The 18,106-nt window shown below is 41.5% G+C and overlaps 1 protein-coding gene across 2 annotated transcripts; it reads right to left on the bottom strand.

Moving 5' to 3' along the window:
• Nucleotides 1-3,428: 3,428 nt before the first annotated feature.
• LOC103707115 (probable xyloglucan glycosyltransferase 5) lies at nucleotides 3,429-7,360 on the bottom strand. 2 transcript variants are annotated; one of them, XM_008791484.4, is made up of 6 exons: nucleotides 7,210-7,359; nucleotides 5,835-6,963; nucleotides 5,272-5,580; nucleotides 4,880-5,170; nucleotides 4,677-4,790; nucleotides 3,429-4,593 (listed from the first exon to the last, which is right to left on the bottom strand). In XM_008791484.4, the coding sequence occupies exons 2-6, from the start codon at nucleotides 6,573-6,575 to the stop codon at nucleotides 3,949-3,951; spliced, it is 2,100 nt and encodes a 699-aa protein (XP_008789706.2). In that variant the 5' UTR covers nucleotides 6,576-6,963; nucleotides 7,210-7,359; the 3' UTR covers nucleotides 3,429-3,948. The 2 variants fall into 2 exon arrangements, with proteins under 2 accessions (XP_008789706.2, XP_008789705.2); XM_008791483.4 differs by having other exon boundaries at nucleotides 5,835-7,360.
• Nucleotides 7,361-18,106: the final 10,746 nt, after the last annotated feature.

The raw sequence follows: 18,106 nt of genomic DNA, 5'->3' as shown, positions 1-18,106 counted from the left end.
CAGAATACAAGATGGATAAAGTCATTCAGCCAAGAATGTGTGGAATGAATTTAGCCCAATTTATCCCTCTATTTTTTCTAAATCTTGTTGAATGCAATTTCACTGGTCCTGAAGCAAACAAGGGCAATAGGTTGCAGAAAAGCACAGCAACAATGTAAACAGGTTTCGATGGTCCAGTATTTCAATTGTCTACTTAACAATGCTCATATATATATATATATATATATATATATATATATATATATATATATATATATATATATATATATATATATATATATATATATATATATATATATATATATATATATTGTTCCCTGCGGCAATCTTATAATAGGATTTGGATCCTCTTCAATGCTAGATTTGCAGTAAAAAATCTAATATTATCTTGGATAGTTGCCATGCCATCAATTCTCAAATTGAAGAATGATGATGACTCAGCCATTAATGTTTTTGAAACTCAACTAATATAAACGTTTTTGAATACAATACAGTAGTTATGCTATTCAAGAGGAGCTAATATATAAAGAATTATATTCTACATGTCAAGAAGTATGCTGAATGGATATTTGTTTGCCCTCCATGAGAGAAGTGACATCAGGTACGACGTGATACATGCAGCAAAACGGGGTTAAAAATTAGCAGAGTTATTATTTGACATTCATGCGGTGGTAGTAAAACCTGAACAATCTTTAACATTGAAGATGCCTCTGGCATAAATGGTTTTATGGCAATACTACTGTAACATCAAAAAATCACTCAAAAAAGTCACTTAGGTGTCTTGCACCGATAATTTTGCTTCATTAGATGACGCACTTCACAGTACCAATTAAAAGGAGCAATTAAGATACACCACACCAAATGAGTGACATTTTAAGTGACATTTGTGAGTTACAAAAAATTTTCAGAGGATTTACAATGGCTTGCCCTCTTTGATATACATTTAGACCAGTTTTTGATCTCTCTCTTCAACAAAGATCTGTCACAATGGAGCGAAATGCATCCCTATGTAATAAGCATCCAGTTGACAGTGCAATCTAGGTAACGTTGCCATCAAAAAATGGTAAATCTTCAATGGATGTGAGTTGGTGGCCACTGGCCAGGATTCACAAACAAATGATTTTCTATGACATGCAAGTATTTGAGTGCTCAGAGATACCCACATCAACAGGTGAATGAATATGTCATCAAAGTGACCAGTAAAAGTTTGCCACTACAGCTTTGCAGTTCTCTATCAGGCCTTCTTTTTTTTTGATAATCTATCACCCTATACTCTTCACAGCATTGGCTTTGGCATGGCTAGGAGCTCTCGAGTTATTAAGCCGAGTCTATTATAAACCACTGCTTATTCCCCTTCACCTGATATAAGCTGACCATTTACAAAGTAAAATTTTACATGATTTATTTCTTGACCTGCGGTTCTTTTGATGCAATTGAGAATCCTTCTACTGTTGTCTCATTAAAGCCCTCGTTTTAATGTTTTCATAATATACTTCTAATCAGGATATCATAATCATAACCACAATCATCATCTTCAACAAATTTACTACTTCAGTACTTCCTAAATTATGCATTAAATAGGCTTTGGCTATCACCTAGCAGTTAGTATGTCCATGTTACACAAGATTGTTTGTTAATCGAAAACCTAAGAATGCTACAGAATCTGCAACACATTCACGGATTCAGATGCATCTCCTAATGTTATGTCATTTCAAGCTTCGAGCAAATGCCGCTCCTTTTAATATATCTTATACAGTATTTTATGGTAGATCGAATGCTTTTTAAAGTAAATTTTAATTCATTCTTGGGCATTAACTCCCACTACATTAAGATTGATCAATATCACAGACTAATCAACCGTAGTGACTACTCCATGATAAAATCCCCTATACACCACCAATTATATCCAAATTTGAGCATCATGAAAATATTATGGCATTCCACTCCTGTTGGATCCTAGATATACAATGATATACAAATACACTGACCTTTTCCAATATGTAATTATTTGTTCAAATGTATACCAAAAAATTATAACAAACTAGTATTCCAAGTATTTGCAAATCATATGCTTCTTTAAAATACTGTATGCAGGAAATTTTTCCTTTTTGATGGAAAGTAAGTGCAGTAGTGTGCCACTAGCCCATTATGCTTGTGTGATATCATGACACAGGAAAGCTGTACTAGATTTGCATCCATTCAGAGAGACAAGTTCACAGGGCTTGCATGACATTCAGATGGAACAAGTCATAAACATCTTGGCTCTGGTGTAGCTGACAAGTTGTTGGATTCATAGCAAACCGAAGACCATGCACGTGTTCAGCGGACCCCTCCTCCTTTGCCCACCTAAATACACTGAACAGGGCAAGGGAGAGCTCGCTCTGCATCAGCTTCTCTGACCCAGAAATCTTAATTCACATGTTCACTGAAACATGTCAGCCAACCAAATTAAATAGGTCTTCCTCTTTCCCAACATGTAGTTGAACTAATTGTAAACCTAATCAGATGAGCGAAGTTAGCAGTATTAATAAATGAATGCGAACCTCTTTATCTCTCTCTACTGGTAATAGGAAACTAATATACAATAGATTAGTATCCTTCCTTTCGTGATTAGACCGCACCAAAGGCTTTCTCATTCATCAGATAAATGATTCAGAATACCTATGATGTGCTGGGATGCATTCATGAGAACAAGGTCTTGCTCATGTAATGTGTCTAAATACAAATACTGAACAACCGGCTCTATATGTATATCATATGGGAATACTTGTAGAAAACTTAGATGATCTACATGTACTATTAAAAGCATTTTCATCTCAAAATCAGAAACCTGCATGATCTGATGTACTTGTGTTAATAAACAAAATGCAACATATTACAAACTTAACCAAAAATAAGAATGGAATCAGAGATATTGCAGGGCATTTGTTTATATGCAAGCATACCGCAGAAGATAATATGCTCATACAAGGAAAGTGCTAAGAACTTGCGGTTAGCTGTATCAGACACCAAAGTGCAGAAAAGAAAAATGCAGCCAATATCTTTCACCCCCTGTCAGCATCCACATCCGTCCATATATGGGTATCATAGCCTGGCAAATTTGTATGCATTCCATAACAAATAAAAGAACTCATCAGGGCAAGATGATTACTGTTATTATTAAGGCAAGTGGATAGAAAGAACAAGCTGCATGGATGCTGCTTGAATCCTATACCAATTAGTTCTTAACATGTTATGTAATCTCAGCCTTCATGGTTAATACTGAGTGGCACGTCAGTGTCCCCTTGTGCTTCCCAGATAGAGAGATGCTATACCTTCATCTCTGTCCGTCTCCACCGATAACTTCTTTGCTTAGAGCAAGAATACCATCAAACCATAAGGAGCAAAAAGCCAGAGAGATAAGAGGAAGTAAAAGCACAAGAAGTGAATGGAACCCACAAAGTGGGCAATGAGCACTGGGCATCTATCTTGACTTTAGAGTAAACTGAATTTGGTCAGCTATACAGAATGTTACACAAGTATAATTGGACTGGAAAACCAGGACCCAACTCCCTCACCCTTCAGAAATAAATAATAGAATCCAACATTTTCGCTCTTTAGTTTACAAGTACATGCGAGCTGCATCTCAACAGCGAGCTGCACTCAAGCAAGAATAAAAGGGACTGGGTCCTATCTATAACAACATCAAATTTAATAGAAGAATATCTGTGCAAGAGAAAGACTTCACAAAGGAGAAAGAGAGAATAAAAATCCTATCCAGATTTTGAAATGATAAAGTTCTTATTGCGTAGAAGCCGCTATCCATCCTCACCTCTTGCAAAGGTGAAGAACAAGAATTCGATAGGGAATATCTTGATTAAACAAATTCACCAAGGTGTTCTCCATGGAAAGAAAGCTTGGATGACCAAAAAGAATTCGGATCTGCATCTTCTTTTTTCCCTTCGCTCATCAGCTCATCTGCTCCCCAATCAGATCAAGTCCCACAAGAAGAAATGACAACCCTTGGAAGAGGAGGAAGTAGAAGTGAATTCCTTGTGCAGATAGAAGACTTCTGGCTGCAGCTGTGAGGAGTAAAAGGGAAAGAGCTAACTCCTTCTTATAGATTTTATTGGACTTTTTGACAGGAGGGAGAGCTTCTTTTTCTTGTTCCTTCAACTTGTTCAGCTCCATGAGTTCGCTCTCCGAAACCCCTCTAAGAAGCTCTGGTTGGTTCACAGGCTTTGATTCCATTTCTGCTGCTGCTAATAGATCAGACTCTGATGGCCTACCTGCTTTTTTAGTAACAACCCACTCATACGAACTCCCCAGTTTGAATAATCCAGAGACCATAGCATTAAACTTGGTTACTGACATGGTGTTCTCGAAAAGAAGGTAAGGAACAACGAAGGGGAAGGATCTTGGAGCTGGCAGAATGTTGAGAAAGGACATTAGGACAGGCACGTAACAGATCACCCAGACAGGCAACTCAGCCTCGGGCACAAACATAGTTAGAGGGAGAATAACGCAAAACAATGTGAATGAATAGAACGGAAGGATTAGCTTCCTCAGGAGGAAAAAGAGCAGTATTAAGTTTGCCTTCTTCCATATGGATATCTGCATTGCAACATTGATGGTTTCCTGAGAATTTTATATGGCCAGACAAGCACAAAAATTATAACTATGGAAAGATGGCAAACCTTGGAAGTTATAATTGCTGGAAGACACAATCGGAATAGGTGCATTGGGCCAGAATGCCATCGGTGTTGTTGTTTCCTGTAAGCCTCATAAGACTCTGGAAGTTCACATGGCACCTGGTAAAAGGTGATTCACATGAAGGATCAAAAACTATTTCCTGAAGGAAATGGCAAAAGTCAAAGTATGACATGGATCATATAAGCACCTTGACATCATTAAGGAAGATGAATTTCCAACCATTGAGATGGGCACGAACTGCAATATCCATATCCTCCACAGTTGTTCTCTCAAGCCAACCCCCAGAGTTCTCTAATGCTTTGATTCTCCAAACACCAGCAGTACCATTAAAACCGAAGAAGTTTAAGAAAACACCATTTACCTGCTGTTCCACTTCAAAATGAAAGCAGAGGTTGATGTTTTGGAGACGGGTTAAGAGGTTTTCATCCTTATTTACAAAATTCCATCGTGCCTGAACTAACCCAAGTTCAGGATTTCCCTGCATTGAATAAGATCAGATAATTAATGTGCCGAAGGAGATTCACGTTGCTTATGCAACCAGAGTGTAGTTTCTATACGTGGACTGGATAATATAAGTACCTTAAAATGTGGAATTGTTTGTTTAAGAAAGTCGGGGTTAGGCTGGAAGTCGGCGTCAAATATAGCAACAAATTCATAATCCTTAACATAGTCACAGCTCATGGCAGACTTGAGATTCCCCGCCTTGTAACCAGTCCGGACCAAGCGATGCCGATGGACAATGTTCACACCGCGTTGGCTCCACTTGGACACCTCTGCTTTGATTAAGATTTTGATGGTCTCCTCGTCTGAGTCGTCCAGAACTTGAATTAACAAACGGTCTTTGGGCCAATCAATATGGCAGACAGCTGAAATAGATTGCTCATATACCTAGAATAGAGCAAAATTAAGATATAAGAAGTATTTCTTCTGAATTACATCATCAGAAACAGTATGAGCAGCAGACACATTTCAAATCTCATCCTTGTGTAATTATGGTAAAAAGATGTCAAATTATGGAAGAGCTCTTGGGTTCAAATATATCATCTCCAATTTCTTTTGTTGGACGAACAACATATAAATGTATTCGGGTGAAGAAAAGAAGAAAAGCACGGATAATAGAGAGCAAATGTTATAATTTTTACCTCCCTCTCATTGCACATTGGAATCTGGACTAGAACCATAGGGTACTCAGAGTTCGAACCCTCCTCTTCATCAGAATTGAAGGGATCGCCTTCTACTCTAGGTTTGATCTTCTTGAACTTGATCCAGAAGCACCCAAGGCACAAGATCATTCTATCGGCTGACTGTATAATGAACAGAACGATACAGAAGTTTGACAAGGCCTGAATTGGGTAGGTAATATAGTCAGCTCTGAATGAAAGCCATGAGAGATAGGCAGAATGCATCCAACCCCGGATCTCGGTGGTCTCCGGTATGTGCAAGTTCTCAGGTATGCGCAAATTGGGCTTTTGAAAGTGCCAGCCGTTCCAATAGGCGATCATCTCGAACACGAGCATCACCAGTGACAGCACTAAGAATCCCCTGAGGAACCTGAACAGTATCTTGCCCTTGCCGAGCTTATCGCTTTCCACCGCAACTCCCTGCCGAGAGATCAAACGCTTCGTGATGGCTCCAAGCAGTGCCCAGAGCCTAGCTGCCAACCACGCAACACATCCGACAGCTCGGTGGGCCTTGAGGAGCATGACCCAGGTGAACTGCTTTGCGTTCTTCCCCCGGCCCTTGTCCATGGACTGGAAGGCGGCAGCCTCAGGGCCATCGACTTCAACTACTGAGTAATTGGGGTTCTCCATCGTCACGGCCACGGGAGTGCCTTTGGGCGCCTCCTTCGCCCACCATTGAGAAAGATTCAAGCTTGGAGGCATCGCTTCCCTGCTTCAGCAAGCACTGACCAACCCGTGCAGCGGAGAACTCCCAAAACCCTCACAAGGCGCTTAAACCATCCACAACCGAGACCCCAAAATCCCAACTTTCCTCAATCCCCAGCATCAAAATCAGATCTTGCCGTCAGAAACCCGCACTCCAGGCTCAATGCAGTAAGCAAGGAGCGAGGGACCAACACAAGGACTTGGGGTTAGGGTTTTGTTCCTCCTCCGCCCTCCAGAGCTCCACAAGACAGCAATGTGAGGAAAGGTATCTGCAGTTGTAAAGCTCCAAACCATGTGGGCATTATTCAACAGGGTCTTGGCAAACAAATCTTCCAACCTTTTTCTTTATTTTTCCAGATCTTGGGTAGATTGCTAGTTCTTTCCCCTGTCCAGAGGCAAACAAACAAACAGTATCGAACAAGATCTAATGAAAGAGAAACAAAATCCAAATAAGCCTCAAGTAATGGTGTGTAAAGAGAACAAAAGGTGGTAAAAACTACATCAAAACCACTTCAGGACTTTGATCAAACAAGAACAGGAGCAGCTACATAGCAACTAAAGCCTAAAAATAAAGAAACAGGAATCTGAGCTAATCAAGCAAACGAGAGATGGAGTGAAGGAGGGAGCTGACAAGGAAAATGCAGACACCGAGGTCATCTCTTTCTGCTTCAGATCCAAGCAAACAATGGCACAAGACTCTCCACTGTTTCAGCCGCTTTCCTGCTCGTAGAAGTGCAGGGATAGGGGAGAAAAGGTGGGCAGAGGGGTGATTTAGTACCAATTTATATTCTGTTTCTGAGAATAAATTATTAGCTTGTTATGTGCTACATTTCTTATGGCATATTTCCCAGTTTCTTATAATTATGAGATGGGGGAGAATAATCGAATATTCATGAACGTATAGTATCCTGTAGTGAGTCATCTTAGCAAAAATTTGGAAAATTAGACATGTTTTCTTACCCTTTTTCCCTTTTCTTTTATTTATTATACTAGCCGAGAAATCTGTAATTAATATTGCCTAAACTTACGGAAATAGTGAAAGACTGGCATTTTTCACTATGGAAGTTATGACCAGCAAGCAACTTATTCACAACCACTGATGAAGGATTCCTCGAGAAGTTAAGAATTAATAATTCTTTTTAGAAATTACAGAGCTTCTACAAAAAGATCAGTCCACTCCTTTGTATTTATTATTTTTTTACATATAATAAGGTCATAAAAAAAAACAGCATGCAATGAAGAAAGGCGATTGTTCCGGATGGAAGGCTTTTAGCTTTGGCAAGCAAAGGATCAAATGAATTGCTTTTTCCTTTTCCTATGTTCTTCTTTTTTTTTATTAGTGTAAATTTTCATAATTCTATCTATTAAAAATTAAAATTTTCAACAACAGAATAGCTTGATTTATCATCAAGGCTTGTGACAGGACAAAAGAGAAGATATATATATAGACACGCATATTAATTATCATCATTTACTAGTTGTTTTACTTCTTGCAGCCTTTCAATTTTTTTCTGGAGAAAAAAATATTTTCAGCTTTCCAAAAGATAATTTGACCTACTGATGCATGGCTAAAAAATATATTAGCTTTAAATTGAAGCCCCCCTGTATCAATTTACTTGTAGTTTAAGAATTTACCTTTATTGCTTTAGAACATGCTGGGATAGATATTGATTTAGGACACAAATGCTTTATGTCAATACATGAAATGTATTCATCAAACCACCAGCAAATGAAGTCAATGATTGGCCATCGAATAATCAGATTAATCACAGCAAATGATTCCGACAATCCAATTTGTTCTTAAAATTTAAAAAGAGAAATTCTTGCAGTTCAATTCCAGGGTTTTTGATCAATAGAAGCCCAGCCTGGCACATACTTGGTTTTATTTTTGTTGATTATTCTTTTAATTAAAGTGAGATGTCAGATTGGAAGGTGATTGATGCAGGCAACTCTTGCTATCAAATGCTAATAAAGACAACACTTAGATAAACGATGTAATGGTGATTTGGACTTACTAATCTCTTTCTTACACTCTCCACTCAAATAATATATCATGGTGTACTTTGAAAAATAGACGACGCATGATCTCCTTATAATTTTAGCTAGCACGGTCCCAACACTCTAATGCAAGTGCCATCATAGCAAGAATAGCATTCCACATTAAACAACAAAGATTAAAATAATCACATAGATGAGATGTCATTGGCTGGCCTAAGTATCTCGCAGTTCTACAGAATACTCAGCTAGATTCTCTCCAAGCTCATACGAGATTTATTTTAACACTAATCTACAATAGTTTTATGTTTTAAGAATGAAGATATTCAGCCGGAATATCATATCCGCGGCTCCATAATATCCGGCGCTATCAACTGGCGAGCAACGTTTTGCTCGGTCAAACAGTGCTCGTCCAACGTGCAGAAGTCAAGCAGATCCGCTGCGAGCTCATACCCAATCATGATGCATTGTCTCGATCGGACGGCCTTTAGTGCCTTTGAATCCATTTTAACGGTCGGAAACATCCAGACCGCGACTCGTTGTTCTTTGGCCTCTAACTAGAGAACAGGGGGAAGGGTCCATCGGACGGTCAGGATCGGTGGTCTCGTTTGATAGCGATGAGAGAGGATCGGCGACGATTTGGCGAAGGGAGGCCACCGACAGTCCGAAGCGCGGCCGACAAGGGGCGTCACCATGGGATCGTATCATCGTATAAGATGACATGGTGGAGGGGCCCGCATCATCGGGTTTTTTAAAAAGCACGTTAGTGGGGCGCACGTGACGGCATGCTGACGACGCTGGTCTGCTCATCAGCGTCGCCGTTATTCGTAGAGATGGGGATGGTGGGCACGTGTTCAGCCGACACGAGAGAAACTTGAGATTGCCTCACCTCCGTAATTGTGTAAAAAACTTAAATAATATCTTTCGACTAGATATTTTGGATAAAGCTTTACATTATTACAAGTAGATCAGATCCATAATATATCTAAATTAGGAAATACTGTAGTACGGATCATTGGAGCTGATCACGAGCCAATTATGGTATTAATGATTAGAATTATATGGATTTAAACTCTTAGCCAATATAGATTTGAATTCTTAGTTTGATGAGTACATCGCGGCTTAAATGGAAAAAGAGTAGGTGAGGACCAAGAGAAAATGTAAATCATGGCATGCCATGTTATTGTGTGGTTCTGCTTGTCAATTTGAGAAACAAACGTCATAGGACTCCTACTACTAACAGAATTCATCAATCTCGTAACTTAAAAAAAATAAATGTCATATGATTAATTGCTTGGTATGTATTATTTAGATATATAGTGCGTATTGATAAAAATATTTTCTGAAAATTGCATATTAATTTACCTAAAAGTGTATGTTAATCACTGTTAGATTTGTATCCAATCACTACTGGGAGTATATCAAGATAAGCTTACAGTATGTATCGATGAATGTGTATCCCCAACCATATAGTGTGTATTTGTGAATGTAGTACTCTAACAACTGTATATTAATTTGCTTATAAGTATGTATTGGCTTGTTAGATGACTAATTTGCTAAGTATATATCATTTGACTATGTGTCATATACTAGTGAACATCATGTTTTAGAAATTGTGTATTAATTAACCTAGATGTATGTATTGACTTACTAAATAACTAATTTGCTTAGTGTATATTACTTGGCCATATAGTATGTACTATAATTTTCTTTCTTTTGTTGCATTTTTTTTAATCATAGAATTGATGACTCCATTAGTAGAATAAATTTATGACATTTGTTTTTTTATTTTAAATGTACACTAAAGAAAACGTGACAAAATAGAAGGCATGTCTTATATTTTTTTCTTTTGTGCCCACCTCATATAATTTTTGTTCCTTTTGATGGGTGTAAAAAGTTCCAACCTTCGTTTATAGCCATGCGAACTTCAAGGGAGCTCCCCAAATCCCAATGCTGTCAAATGTGGTTAGCTTTTTGCTTTCTTAGGACTCATTTAGTTCATGAAAAAAAAATAAAAAAAGTATGGTCAATAAAAAAATAAAAAAATGCTTTTCGTTTAATTTAAAAAAAAAAAAAAGATGAAAAAGTAGTATTCCAATGAAAATAAGATTCACATGTTTAATAAAAAAAATCCTTAGAGGCTATAGAAAAGCTATTCCCACCGGTTGGAAATTGTGGTCTCTTTTTTTTCCAAAAGTATCCTTAAAGTATTAAAATCTATGGTAAGATCTTTTCTTTATTAAGAATATAATAGGTATTTCATACAACGTTCCTGAAAAAATAAATGCTCAACCAAACATAAACCACTCTGAAATGTGTCATTTTTTTTATGATCAACCAAACATGCAAAACTATTTTTTCGGACATCATATTTTCAAAAATCATCTTTCCAAAAACAATATTTCAGTGAGAAAAAATTTTTTTCACGAACCAAATGAGTGCTTAGATTTTTTATCAATATAACAAACTCCTTAAGCAAAATAATAATAAGCAATATCTACTATTGTATAAAAAGATAATAAATAAATAAATTCTTTGCAAGAAAATACTTTGCTTCACGAATGAAGGAAAAATGGCATGCTCGATGTCCAAGGTCAACCACCGATATTGTCCAATTTTGGGCCTAGCAAAACAACAAGAGCCAGCCGGAGGTTGGTGAGCAAATTGCATGCGCCGTCTGGCTACATGACATACGTGTTCTCAAATCACAATTCACAGACTATATTGTCCAATTTTGGGCCTGGTGGAAAAAAGATGAACCAGCTGGAGGTTGATGGGCAAATCATACGTGCATTGGACCCACTGGTGATGCAAGGTAGTCAAGTAGATTGCTCCCTTAAGATGATACAAATTTTGATACAGTTCAGAACAAACACAATCATGCCTCGGGTTTAATTAGGATCATAACTAGGTATATATAATAAAAACATAAAGAATTGTGCTGAACTTAGAAACCAACTTGACCGGAGTAAGAATCCCTTCAATATTTGGGGCATGTTTGTTGTATATATCCTTAACAACAACAATAATAAGAATAACAATAATACGACATCTATCGAAGTCCAGCAGCATAGAAGGATAAAGATGGATCGTGTTAGGGGAAAAACTAGGTTACCCCGGAACGATTAGAAGGCGCTCGATTAGTGAACACTTAACCCAAAGGCGCCCGGGCTAGAGGCAACTAGCCCGGCTCGGCACCCAACCAGAAGGCGCTCGATCAGCGAACACTTCACCCGAAGGCGCCCGGGCTAGAGGCAACTAGCCCGGCTCGGCACTCGACCAGAAGGCGCTCGATCAGCGAATGCTTAACCCGAAGCCACCCGACCTAAAGGCAACTAGCCCGGCTCGGCGCCCGACCAGACGCTAGTTTCCAAGACGCCCCGCCCGAGCATTCAACCTACCTAATCTCCCTCGGAAGCCTCACAAACTCGACCTATCCCCTCACCTACTAACGTCACACCCTTTCCGTAGTTCAGCCAGAGACCATACCCTGTTTCGCCGTCAGCAATTAATGCGCATGGCCTGTTCTGATCTCCGGCTCACTCAACCATTAAAGCGTATGATCTCTTCTGATCTCCAGCTCACTTAACCATTAAAGCGTATGATCTCTGCTGATCTCCGGCTCACTCAATCATTAAAGCGTATGGCCTCTGCTGATCTCTGGTTCACTCAACAATCAATGCTCATGTCATCTACGGACCCCAGTGCCTCCACGGCAGGCAGTTGAACCACTCCACCACGTCTGATCAGCCACGACGACTCACTGACTCCGGTTTGATCTCCCACGACACCATTAATGCACATGATCGTGTTCAATTGTGACAAAAAGAACAATCTGCCCCGTCACTTCACAGGTAATATAGTACCCCTCCATAAAAAGGGGACCCCTCCACCTTGGAGGGGGAGGGACTCTGAAACTCAGGAAACACATCTACTCCCTCCTTTTACATACTAGCCCCCTCTGACTTAGGCATCGGAGGGCCGGCGCCGGAAACCCCGGCCACCAGCTTCTTGCAGGTCTCCCGGAGGACGCTGCCCGCCAACTGACCGCCGCCCCCCATCCGAAGCGCCGGAGCTCCTCCTCCTCAGCCGACGGCCGCCCCCGGGTCCAATTTCCAGCAACAGTTGGCGCTAGAGGAAGGGCCCGAGTCGTAGCCATGAAGTTGAGAAGTAAAGGAGCCTCCAATGCTTCCTGGCGTCTCCCACAAAGTCCCGGACACTCTGTCCGGAATTCACCACCCCCGGCTGATCCAACTCCTCAAGTCCAGCCGGAACAGTTCAACGTCCTGGTGCAGCAAGTCCAGGCATTAGCCGCCGCCGTCCAAGGCCTGCAGCGTGAGGAAGCCCCACCAACGCTACCTCTGCAGGCCCAGGTCCAGCCAATGCTTCCTCCGAATGGCCCAATCCCCCAGGGCCAGAATCTTCACGGCTCCTCCAGGGCTAACAATGAGGAACGAGCGTCTCCCCGGAGAGAATTGCCGGAGAGGAGCACAGACAGGAGGCCACAGTTTTCGGAAGCTGAGTCAGCCCCGGACCACCGTGAACCGTAGCAGACTACTGGCAATTCCCCAGGTTAGAAAGGTCGAGAATCTTGAGCGCCAGATTGAGGCGCTCCATGGCAGAAGGGCAAGGCGTGAGGGTGACTTCGAATACACGACGAAGTCCCCCTTCTCCCGCCAGATCGAGGACGAGCCGGTTCCGCCCAGATTCAAGATGCCCCAAGTAGAGCCTTACAATGGGACCTCCGACCCCCTCGATTATCTGGAGAGCTACCGGGCCCTTATGGCGTTGCAAGGGTCTTCAGAGGCTGTGCTCTGCAAGGCCTTTCCAGCAACTCTTAGAGGAACTGCTCGGCTCTGGTTTTTGGGGCTAAAGCCGAGCACAATCTCCTCCTTTGAACAACTCGGCAGGCAGTTCGCCACCAACTTTGCTGCCAGCCGGCGCCAGCGGCGAACGTCGGACTCCCTTCTGGATGTCAAGCAGCGGGAGGGTGAATCTCTTAGGGAGTACCTCGACCGCTTTACCGCCGCGACCTGGGAGGTTCGCGAGCTCGACCAGTCGATAGCCATGTTGGCGCTGAAGACTGGAGCTCGCTCCTACAGATTCCTCTTCTCCATCGAGAAGAGTTTTCCTGCTGACTTCACCGAAATGCTGGTCCGAGCTCGGAAGTACGCAAAAGTCGAGGAGGCCATCGCCTCCAGGCGGGGTGCGACCGAGCCAGCTTCAAAGAAGCAAAAGAAGCGCCGCGAGGAGCGCGGCCGTCAGTGAAGCCCATCTCCCCGCCGAAACAAAATTCTGCCACGGTTAAGGAGTCCACCTCGGCAGCAGGGACAGCGCAGACTAAGGTCCCCACCCCGACTGAGGTCTCCAACACGGCCACGAGTTCCGCCAGGGAGGTATGAAAACTACACTCCCCTCAACGCTACCCGGACGGAGATCCTCATGGAGATCGAGGGCCGGGATTATTTCCGGCCTCCACCACCGATAAGAGATCCCGGAGCCTACCGCAATCCTAGGAAGTATTGCCGCTTCCACCGAGACCACGGCCACAACACAGAGGATTGCTTCCAGCTCCGGGACGAGATCGAAGCACTCATCCGTCGCGGAGTACTGAACCGGTTGTACAAAACCGGCGCGAGGAAAGGAGGCCAGCAGAAAATGCCGAGCAGCCCGGAACTTCAAATGCCAATAAACCTATCGCAGGCACCATCAACACCATCGGAGGAACCTCGGTCGGAGGATCAACCGAGGAGAGGGACTCTGAAACTCAGGAAACACATCTCCTCCCTCCTTCTACATACTAGCCCCCTCTGACTTAGGCATCGGAGGGCCGGCGCTGGAAATCCCGGCCACCGGCTTCTTGCAGGTCTTCTGGAGGACGCCGCCCGCCAACCGACCGCCGCCCCCCATCCGAAGCGCCGGAGCTCCTCCTCCTCAGCCGACGGCCGCCTCCGGGTCCAATTTCCAGCAACAGATTGTGTCCATATACTAGATCTAAAGCTAATATAGGTAGTCTTAACATTGCAGTATGACGAATCTACCTCATTAGTGTTGACTGCTGAGAGCTAATCCCGCTGTGACATATAAACACCTCCTTGACATTATTATGTTGTTGCAGAGAAATTCTCATGCACAATGCAACAAATGGACCTCTCTGAGCTCAATTTCCCTTTTTTTTATCCTCCAACATCACTATCTGCATGGCCCTACCCACGACAAAGCCAGGCAGGCATAACAAAAATTTTATCAAGAAAATGAACGCTGGTAAACATGATTGGCAAAAATCCGAGAATGAAATGGTCATAAAAGGTGGCAAACTACACCAATTATTTGACTCTTACCAAGATGATCATTTAAATCCTTCCAGTAGGGAAAAGTGACAAGATTAGGGATGCCAACTGGGTCAATCTAACATGCAAATCAGCAATCAACCCATTCTAGTCTTGACTATGTCAAGATTAAACGAACCCAATTTCGCCATAGAACGAACTATTTTTTGGTCGGTCCAAGCCTAACCTAACCCATATTCTCTTTCGAAATAGAGGTGCAGGTGTGTTAAGTAAACTATATTTAATTTTAGATTGGTAGCCTAGGAACCAAATCCAAGCCTAAAACCTAGAACCATATATTGGGTCGGATTCGGTCGGAAGTTAGTCCGATTGCTTAAAAGGTGCTGGAAATGGCACGATTAAGGCACCCAAATGGGCCCAACTAGTCCAATTGTAAATCGAACGCTAGAAGCTGTGTGCAGTGTGTCCATGATAATCGCAGCTGGTCTGCTGGAAACAAGTTGGGTATGGGCCCAAAAGGAACTGTTCAGGCCCACTAACCCAACAAAGGCTTTTTCCTAACATTGCTGTCTAAGCCCATACCAACCCAGAGTATGTAACAGCCTTTTCAGAAAACGCATGTATGATATAAAAGTTCTCATGCATGGCAACATGGCAACTTCTTCCTGCGAACTCCATAACTCCTGATGAAATTTAGAACAGTGTTCCATGAATACTACTGCCTGCTGAAAAACAAAGCTATGATAGCCTTTCTACCGTTGCACATTTACGACCGGAGACAACATTAATTTATTGCAAACCATATATTTATTATTTCGTACATTGCTCAATCTTTAATTTTGCTCAGTGTTGTTGTTTATTTGATTTCCTTTATTTTGATTGCTGATTTCGTGAGCTATGATATCCATGGAGAATCTCATGTGGTAGGAAGAGGCATTTTATATGGTCACAATGAATGAACCAGAAAAACGAGCAATGTCAGTGGACTAAGTTATGGTCAGGTTGGGGTCCATCTGTCCCAGCCCAATCCAGCCTTCCACTAGACCCAGACCCTGAAGCGGTTGTAACTCTTGGCCCGACCCAACACTTCTTATGGTAAAGAAGAAAAGATAATCTACTGCAGAGTTTGAGTGATCTTGTAATAATTTAAACGGACACTATACATTGCCTGTATTATACGATCAGTTTGCAATTCAGTTCATTGCTGTTTTTCAACGTATTAGTATGTAATTTAGTTCGACTGATGCAGAAAGTATATATTATTTCTTGCAAGCTTGATGACTCCATCCCAAAGTTATTGTAGCTCTTGATAATTTTTCCAGCAATTTAATTAGTTTCAGCTCCGAACATTTTTTTTCATCCAGTTGTCTCCATCCCATAAATTATCTCCAATCTGAGTTGGAGAAGGGCAAGCTCCTAATCTTTGTTCTTTCTGACATATCTGATCTAATTTCCAGCACATCCAACTAGCATCGTAATTTTGGGAAATCTCATCTTATGCACACGGGCCACTAATCGACGATGAATTTAGGATCAAATGTTAAATCTATATTTTATCGGTTAGAGGATGCCGATTTGGTTGCATAATGTATTTTCGAAATGAAATGAATGCACTCTTGTTTGCAAGATATCCAAGCATTAAATTAAGATCTTATAAAGCTTGCCTTTGAAGAAAATGGGTCATGATGATCTTGAACGCATCATTATCATGATTTATTTAGAGGAGGATCACCTACACAAGTTGGTTGGATTGGGTTAAATTCAGTTTGAGCCCACCTTACATCAGGCCTTGTACAGTATTTTTAATGCATTACAGATTATGTTGTTCGGCTTTAAAAGCTTGACTTGTCTATCCACCAAATTTGCAGAGTTGGAAGAACAAAAAGGATAGATGATTCTAATTGACTCAGTCAACATCAACTTTGAAAGCCAAAATCTGGGCCATATAAAGCTAACCCAACATATCATTAAACTGGAACGCCATCCTAACCCTATCTAGCTAATGGATTGGCTTTATTCCAAATCTTGTGACAAATCCAATCTTGATTTGGTTTATCAAGATTTTCATATTGTTAGCTATTCATCATGATGAGAGAACTAGACCTCCATTGCACAGTCTAGACGAGTTCCTTCCAATAAGTTAGGCAATGTACTTCAAATTACTAAGCCAAATGTACATTATTAACTCACTCTCTATTAGCTTAAACGTTTGGGACCAAATCCTTGTTAGTTACAAGGGACATTTTATAATTAGCTTCAATATTTTGAAACTAAGAATTTATAATATTAGGTGACAATATCAACATCATTTGCCACTCATACCAGTACACAAATTAGCTTGGTCTAGGCTGCACATACTTAAGATTCTCCACCAAATTAGAGCCATCACTCGACCAAACAATATAGACCGAAATAGACATTGAATTTGTACCTCTTACATGCCTAATTATCTCGACACAAGGAAATTACTCCTCTTTTTTTAGAGAAAATTACTTAGGGTATACAAGTACGAGGCAGATTTAGAGGACGATTGTTGCATTATTAATTTTTTTGTTGATATAATATCAATTAAGTCGATAAGTTGGCATCATGTTGATGAAATAATATAAACGACATCAATTGTTGCATAAAGTCTGTCCCTTTTGGATTCCCCTGCTACTACTGGTCTTTTAATCCCTAACCATGCGTCAGCCATGGAAAGCTTGTTAAGCCCAAATGAAGTGCATCAAATATCTAACCCTTGTTTAAATCCATGTAAGGCATAGTCCCGCATTCACATAATTTTTCTTCCAAAATCTAAATCATAGATCCTTTAAGGTGTTCACCTTTTTACTAGCATTGGAGTCCCACCCAACTCCCGCTCTGACACGTAGCACCCTCCACCTCACGATGGTCGCCCTTTTTATGCACCCGCTGTTGCCCCTCTCCATTGGATTCAACTGTTGGATCCGTATCTTACACGGCCCTTAAAGCATTTCAAATTTTGGTCCATCTGCGGAGCTCTCGAACGATGCAAACCGTACGATCGGTGCAGCCGCTGCCGAGTTGCTGGGCTCTTAACCCCGGCCTGGCCCATTTTGATCAGGACAGTGCAGCCATCCGTGGCTACACGGAAGAGGGTTTGTGGCCTAATCTCGGCCGGCCGTACAGTGGTTGTCTTATACTTTATTTGGGTGGGGCTCATGATGGAACTGAAGTACACTGCATGGCCTCCAGTGCCGGGGTCCCCGGCCAGTCCGGGAG

Source organism: Phoenix dactylifera, chromosome 7 (genome assembly GCF_009389715.1).
Source record: "Phoenix dactylifera cultivar Barhee BC4 chromosome 7, palm_55x_up_171113_PBpolish2nd_filt_p, whole genome shotgun sequence".
Taxonomy (NCBI): domain Eukaryota; kingdom Viridiplantae; phylum Streptophyta; class Magnoliopsida; order Arecales; family Arecaceae; genus Phoenix; species Phoenix dactylifera.
The sequence above is the reverse complement of the archived record's forward strand: the minus strand, read 5'-3'. Positions and strand labels throughout refer to the sequence as shown.

Coding starts and splice junctions, on each gene's coding strand:
- LOC103707115 (XM_008791483.4), bottom strand. CDS start 6,575: ATGCCTCCAAGCTTGAATCTTTCTCAATGGTGGGCGAAGGAGGCGCCC. Junction 5,171..5,271: donor AAACAATTCCACATTTTAAG/GTACTTATATTA, acceptor TATTCAATGCAG/GGAAATCCTGAACTTGGGTT. Junction 4,594..4,676: donor CAGCAATTATAACTTCCAAG/GTTTGCCATCTT, acceptor GTTGCAATGCAG/ATATCCATATGGAAGAAGGC.